Source organism: Apis dorsata, unplaced genomic scaffold, assembly GCF_000469605.1.
Source record: "Apis dorsata unplaced genomic scaffold, Apis dorsata 1.3 scaffold_5, whole genome shotgun sequence".
Taxonomy (NCBI): domain Eukaryota; kingdom Metazoa; phylum Arthropoda; class Insecta; order Hymenoptera; family Apidae; genus Apis; species Apis dorsata.
The window spans coordinates 310,769-318,566 of record NW_006263308.1 but is presented as its reverse complement, the minus strand read 5'-3'; the positions used below and the strand labels follow the sequence as shown (position 1 = coordinate 318,566).

The 7,798-nt window shown below is 25.1% G+C and overlaps 2 protein-coding genes across 6 annotated transcripts in view; both read right to left on the bottom strand.

Moving 5' to 3' along the window:
* Positions 1-5,414, bottom strand: part of LOC102673492 (TAR DNA-binding protein 43) — a 7,463-nt gene extending 2,049 nt beyond the window's left edge. For 2 of the 5 annotated variants that reach the window (XM_006607451.2, XM_006607455.2), the window contains exons 1-3: positions 4,987-5,414; positions 3,707-3,876; positions 3,268-3,408 (exon numbers count right to left, since the gene is read on the bottom strand). In XM_006607451.2, the coding sequence (XP_006607514.1) occupies positions 3,268-3,408; positions 3,707-3,876; positions 4,987-5,224 (549 nt within the window). In that variant the 5' untranslated portion in view covers positions 5,225-5,414. Of the gene's footprint in view, positions 1-543; positions 1,517-3,267; positions 3,409-3,706; positions 3,877-4,986 lie in introns of those variants that run through there. The other 3 variants (XM_006607452.1, XM_006607454.2, XM_006607453.2) reach the window with 3 other exon arrangements.
* Positions 5,415-6,039: 625 nt separating this feature from the next.
* The window catches only part of LOC102673270 (sugar transporter SWEET1), a 1,968-nt gene continuing 209 nt past the window's right edge, over positions 6,040-7,798 (bottom strand). Inside the window, exons 2-5 of the mRNA XM_006607449.2 lie at positions 7,297-7,445; positions 6,950-7,027; positions 6,469-6,751; positions 6,040-6,381 (exon numbers count right to left, since the gene is read on the bottom strand). Of these exons, the coding sequence (XP_006607512.1) occupies positions 6,166-6,381; positions 6,469-6,751; positions 6,950-7,027; positions 7,297-7,373 (654 nt within the window). The 5' untranslated portion in view covers positions 7,374-7,445 and the 3' untranslated portion in view covers positions 6,040-6,165. The remainder of the gene's footprint in view (positions 6,382-6,468; positions 6,752-6,949; positions 7,028-7,296; positions 7,446-7,798) is intronic.

Here is a 7,798-nt window from a genome sequence, read left to right as displayed (position 1 = left end):
TTATATATTATATATATATATATAATATGTAAATATATAATATATAACACTTAAGCACTATGGCCTCTTTAAAATTCATGCACAAGATCCGTATAATGTCCTTTTTCTCTGTATATATTCGATGTAAAATTTCATGCTATGTATATATTACATTATCTTAAACTGATTAAGCGCAATAGTTGATATTAAAATGTAGACAGTTATTCGAAATTATTGCTAGTAGACAACGAAATTTTTTTCCTTTTTTTTTTGTTTTTTTTTTGTTTTTTTTGTTTGTTTTTTTTTTAAATATCTGCAACAAAGATCACGAATCAAAGGGAATATACATTTCAACAATATATCAAATGATCATTTATCGATTTCAGAATAAAATCATTTATGAATTATGATATATTTTTATTTTGTTCTCATTGAAAAATTATGTATGCTCATTGTTCTTTAATAATACATATACATATGCATACGATATGTACGATTCAAAAAAGGAAAAACAAATACGAGATACAGAATAATTGAGAGTTAATAAAAATTGCACGAAACAAATATTGTCAGGTTCTTTATCCTTTAAAGATGCCTCGTATATAAAATAGACTGAGCGTTATATTAAATTTATTCAAATTTATTCCCGTTGAAACGTGACATATATATTTAACGATAGTAACAAGACTCATCAGTATCTTGACGTATCCGAGACATGGTGATCCCTCGATGGACGGTGCTTGTAATAACGATCGTAATAATTCTCTTTAGCCGGATATCTTGATGTATCCGCAAACCTGGCATCCACTTCCTTTGCGTCCGGTGGATATCTAGCATCTACTTCTCTGTTCTCGATAGCGTACCTGCCATCTGGATCTCTACCATCAACCACGTATCTTCTATCCATATCACGATTGTCCACCGGATATCTACAATCAGCCTCTCTACTATCAGCTTGAATTCGATTGTCCGCATGTCTAGTATCTGGATATCGGACATCCAGCGTGTATCTACAGTCTGTGGATGCGTAACGACCGTCCGCCTCGTAATAGTTTCGATCATAACCATAATTGTATCTCACTTTTTCCGTGTAGTCTGGATTTTCCATCACTGGATACACAGCACGTCCTTCATAATTGGTATATCTTGTGTATTCTGTGTCGGACGGATAAGTAGCGCTGGGATTCGGAGGTGCTGCAGTTGTATGTTGAACCATATAATTACGTGTGTCATACCCAGGATCCTCGTAAGATGGGTAACTAGGTTTCTCATATGTATTATAATTCTGGCCTTCATATTTGTATTTATTGTTATCGTCGTACGGATAATTGGGAGGGTACGACGGATAATGCGTGGTTTTATAATCATACTCCGAATCGTATCTAGGTGTATTAGCAGCTTCAGATGTATTTAAGTTGATATAAGGTTTCGCCACAGGTACCCGTCGATTACTCGGCGTATGAACCGGTATAGGACGGTAGCATTCATTGTGTTTGCTCGTATCATACTGACGAGCCATCATTAAGCCATCAATATTCTGCAACCAGATACACCAGGCCTCGACAATCACATACGATTTTTATCTATTATAATTGGTTGAATCATACACATATACGCACTCTCACTCATTAATTGTGCTATTAACATACTTTTTTTTTTATTGTTTTTTGATTCTTTTTTTAACATGTCATACCACATACCAATTATAAAATTTCGAACCTATCACGTAACACGCGCTAGTAGAAGATTTTTAAATAAAAGCGATATGACTTTAAGCATCACGCGTCTTTCATTCATCTACTACAATCTATTTGTTTATACTGTTACTAATATTATTTTTTTTACAACTATTCATTAATTCGACTGAAGATATCATATTGAAAAATTCTATATTATAGTCTGCTGATAATATTTAATCACGATTTGGAAATATATTTCTTTTCGCAAAAATTCAATACTCACTTCAAGAAATATGACAATTTGTTACTTCACACATCGCATGTGGATCAAAACCTGCGATTGCACACACTGTCACGCAAATCATACCCATTACAATGTTTATAATCTTTAGAATATTATACATTTAATTAATGCTCGAATATTTCATTTAAAATTCACTCTCAATATTAACATATAACAATATTACGTTTTAATACGCGAAAAAATCAATCCCTCTAAATCTCATTTCAATGATGCAATAATATTTCATTTAAGCAAGCTCGAAGCAAATTAACAATTACATAATACATATTCCTTGAAAATTTCGCACTAAAGGATCGAATTTGTAAAATGATCTGCTTGTTGCAACTAATCTATCTAACTTTTGTATAAATTAATTGGGTATGTATCTTCAAATTTTCATATCTAAAATATTTTAAAAAATATTTGACAGTGGTACCTCTCATAACATACTTAAAAAATTTCCACAGTATTTAAAGAAAACACAAACATACCAATGTTATTTACAAGAGCACGCAAACATACTTTCTTTTACTTTCTTAACTCACATTGTATCATACAACACTCATATAAACATTCACGCATCACATCTCCTTTATAAATATACCATTTAATTTGACTACACATTCATCTATTTATACCACAATATACTTTCTTCTCAAGAGATTAAATATATGTATAAAAAATGACGTTCAAAAATTGTAAATGGAAATTAATAAAGGTAATGTTTCATATAGTCATATATTTCATATGACTCAGTCATTCTGATTCAAAATAGGAAAAAGAATTTGTAAAGCAAAATATATTTTATACGCATCTATGCCATAGTCAAACTTTTTAATCATTCTTTTAACTTTCTTATAATTCAAGCTTCATAATTCAACTAATAATTTAGCATGCACCATAGATCTACACAAGAAAAATATATATATGAAAATTTTTTTAGAAAGATTTTATTATATTTCATTGCAATTTTTTATTATGAATATCATGCTGTTCATTCTTCATTTAATTAGTATTTTTTAACATTTTTTTTATAATATATACTAATTTTTTAGATTTTTAAATGATGAAACAATATAATTTTTTTACATATTTATTAAAAAAAAAGAGAAATATTAAATTTTCAAAATAATTATTTGTGCAAAAATATATTATAATTATATAATAAATTAAATAATATAAAAGTACAGATCTATGATTTGCACGCAAATATTCTATATATATTTTGATCTTAAACAAATATTAACTACTTGAACATTTCACAGCTATTTGAAGATATACAATGAAACAATTAATGTTTGCCAATGTATATAATAATGCTCTTACCTTACTGTTGGGAACCTTAACATCACACCATCGCCCATCAATCATATGTCGTTGAGCAAGACATCTTAATTGGGATTCATAACTCCCAAATCTAATAAAACCAAATCCTTTGCTTTGTCCTGATTTTGCATCTTTTTTAACCTGTAAAAATATTTAAATATTTACATTATACCAATTTATATATTATATTATATATTATAATTTATTCTTCAATTTCTACAGTGACATAACAAATTTATAAATAATCAAAATAATTATTTAAAATAAAATTGAAATAAAAATCTAATGATATATTTTATGATTGGTTCTAAGATATCAATTTGTTATCAATAATGAATTCAACAATGAATTATCTTGGCATATATTCCTTAAAAATATTTAAAGGAAAACAAAAAAAAAATTATACTATTTATAAATTGGAAAAAATTAAAAAACTCACTTGTGCCATGAGTACTTCTCCAAATGTTTCAAAATACTCTCGCAAGTTCTGCTCGGTTGTTTTCCATGGTAAACCAAGTACGATCAAGTCTGTGCAACGCAACTTTGTTTCCATTCTTTTAGTCTTAGCTGTGGAATTTTCCAAATTGTCATCAGATTTACGTTTGTTCTCTGAAAAGATATAAGTGTTCATGTCTACTAACTTTTTTTTCATTTTACTAGAACCTCTTTTAAAAAAATTTGAATCTTATTGAAAAATTTTATATATATATATATAATTTATGAAAAGAGATAAAAATAAATGTAAAAATAATGATAATAATAATAATAAATAGAAGTAAGAAAATATATAGTATAAAGTACAATAATTATTTTTCAAAAAATATAACAAAAATTATGTTATATTGTGTATATGTGAGGCTCTATGTGTGTGTGTGTGTGTGTGTGTGCAATATAGATATTATATTGTTATATTTTAGTGAAGCATTTGAGTTCACATCTATGTATTATATTATATATATCTATACTATATATATCTATACTCTACAGAACTATATATCTATATAAACTCACATAGATGTAAACAAATTATAATTATAAATAAGTATATATTTATAAATATTATTAAAATTGCAAGTTAAAAATATTTTAATATAATCTTATTTATAATCTAGATCAGTAAATGTTAATTTATTTGAACATTAACATGTGCTTATGTTAATATCAACAAAACATAATAAATAATCAAAATTTAATGAATAAATTACAAACAATTTTTTATATTTGATGTTAAATATAATTATTTAATAGAAAAATCATGCGAAACTTCTTATATCTTTTTAGAAAAAAGAAAGGAAAAATTAATCGAAAAGAAAATTAGAAAAAATTGATTCGAAAATAAATACATAAACACAAACACATGTAGTGGACTTCAAAAAAAAATCTATATATAACAGTTATGATGAAATTTATAGAAATTATTAAAGATCAAATATTGATAAAATTTATAAAAAATAATTAATAAAATATTTTTCGCGATGTATTAAATAATTGAAAAAATAAAATATTGAACATATATTAATAAATAATAATAAAAAAAATTAAAATTATATACAAAATTAAAAACTTGTCGATCGACATTTTAAATCTCGAAATATTTTAAAATTTATGTCAATATACGAAAAACATTATATACTTGATCTTGTATGATAGTGTTAGTATATTTTCGAGAAAGAAGAGGGGATGAGAGAAAAAGATTATGATTTGCAGTGAAATAAGCACCTTTTGGAAAAACACAAAAGTAAATTGCCTTGCCCCATCCATTTTCGGGCGGATGAAGACGTCCGTCAACAAGACGAATGCCGCGCATCGTCCGAGATTCTGGATTGCGATATTTCAGGCCACACGTTCCGGGAAACTGGGCGGTTACGGTAGTCAATAAAAGTGTACTATCGTCTTCCGTTGGCAATTCGATCGGTTCATCGCCTTCATCTTCGGCAACTTGGATGTACGACGACATAATTTTCTCTTCAAAACGTACGGTCTTTCCGAAAAAAGCGAACGTTTCTTTTTCCAAAAAGAGAATAAAAATTTCGTACAACACAACAAACACACACGCTCGGCCTCGCAATCAGTCACGCAACACCGCACCTCTTTCTCTCCTCTTGCATAGCTATCAGAGCTACCAACCGGTTCATTCCGGAATTACAGACTTTTCAATATGTCTGGAAAATTCCACTCAATTTCCGTTTATAAAATAATGCTTGTAGAATAAGATATATATTTTGTTTGATTTTAATATATCAACGCAAATAAAATTTTTTTAAATAAAAATAATGATGTTTATTGATTAAACAATATTTTTTCATATATATTTAAAAGATATATATAATTAATACTAAGTTCAAATGAATTACTTATATGATCTTAAGATACTTAAAAATATTTTTTTTTATATTTAAAACGATAGAATAAGAAAATAACATGATAAAGTTATTAAAAGTTTAAAATCATAAAGTTAGATTAAATTTATATTATTAAATATATTCATTAATGAAAAATCAGATCGAATAGATGTTTTTTTTACGAAAAATATTTTTTATAATTAATTTATATATACATATATATGTATAATACTTAATGTATTATTGTGCTTAATTGTCATTATGTGCTTAATTTATATTATGGGTAAATTGTATATTAATTTTTATTTTCTTATCTAGGGAATTTTATAATGTCAATTAAATTAGCTAAGAAATTATGTTAAAGCATCTATTTTTGGCGGGAAAGTATAACTTTTAAAATATATTATATTTGATTAAAAAGGACTCGTTAATTGTTCAAAAAATATATTTCTCTTAAAAATACATTTAAATTGTACATTTAAGTTATAAATATCAATACATTAAAAAATATATATTTTTTGTCCAAAACTCATAATTCATAAAATGTATTTCAATATTATATTAAATAAGCATTATTGAAATGATCATTACGATAAATTAAAAAGAAACAAAGTTGAAATGCAGATAATATGCAACCTAAAAAATTTGGTATTTGTATGAAAAGATCATTAAGAAGGCAACCATACACAAACCATTGAGAAGAAACTATAAAAGAAGCCATGATAATAGGAAAAGGTAAAGTTTCAGTATTTTTAACTTTTATTACATGTGCCTAAAAAAAAAATATTTTATTTCATCAATCTTCTTCTTCAAACAAGTAATTTTCATATTATAAATTGAAAAAATTAAAAAAACTTACCAGCATCATTAATGGAGATGCAAAAAATAATACTGTTATTGTACAACTAAGAAAACCAACATATTTTGCAGCTAATACTCTATCTTGCTCATAAAAACTATAAAAATATACAGTTCCAAGAAAACATGTTGCTGCAATTATTTGTCTTATTATTTTAAATTTTTTTACACTATATAAAATAAACACATAAAGATAAGATGCTTGAAGTATTATGCCAAAAATATTCACTAACAATATAAATTGATCTTCAATAAGCATACCATATCTCATCCATAAAACACATCTGTAACATATATTTATTTATATAAAAACTTATACATTATACAAAAATTTGATTCTAATTAAATTCTTAGGGAATATTTAAAAAGCATTAAAACATAAATTAAATGAAATATAACAAGAAAGAATAAAGAAATAATTATCATAGTAAAACAATTTTTAATAATAAATAGTTTTTATTATTAAAAGATATAACACTTACGATGTATAACATGTTACAAATGCCAAAGCTGAACTATTTCCTGTGCTGCCATTTTTAATGATTTTTCTGCATACCAGTCTAAAATATATTTCTTTGTCTTTCACTCATATATTAGATACAATATATTTTTGTCTATATATAATGAACATTAAAAACTTTTTTAATATTTATTTTTGACAAGATAAATGTTTTGCCAAAATCTAAAAAACTTTTATATTTTATAAAAGTATGATTACATGCTTTAAAAATTTATTGTATAATATATTTATATTAACAAAATATATAAAAATTCTTAACAATTTCTCAAATAAAAGAAAATCAGATTTCAGGTTCACATTTTTACTTACATGCCAGCTAGAAATTGCAAAATTGTACAAATCGAAGCAGTCGTAGCTAACACATCTTTAATCTTCGTTGAAATCATAATATAAAATATTATTACTATTTCTATATATTAACATTCGTACCAGATTTCTAACCTTGAAATATATTAAGCCTGGTGAAGAAATAAAAGTGAAGTTGCTGAATAAAATTGAAATGCTAAAATTTTTTTTTTTATATTATAATTTTTTCAAATTTTATATTATATTAATAAAATATTAATAATTATTTTTTATTTTTTATGAAATAAAAAAATAATTGTGTCAGTATTATATTTGATCCTAATCTTTAATGATATAGTTTGAAAATTATTTTTTTTTTGAGAAATGAAAAAATTGTATTTATTTTATAATATATATATTTTAAATATGAATGACACATATATTAAATAATATTCGATTATTTTAGTGTCAATTGATTTTGGATAAATCGAAATTTTTATCATCTTTTGTTTTTAACCTAATCAAA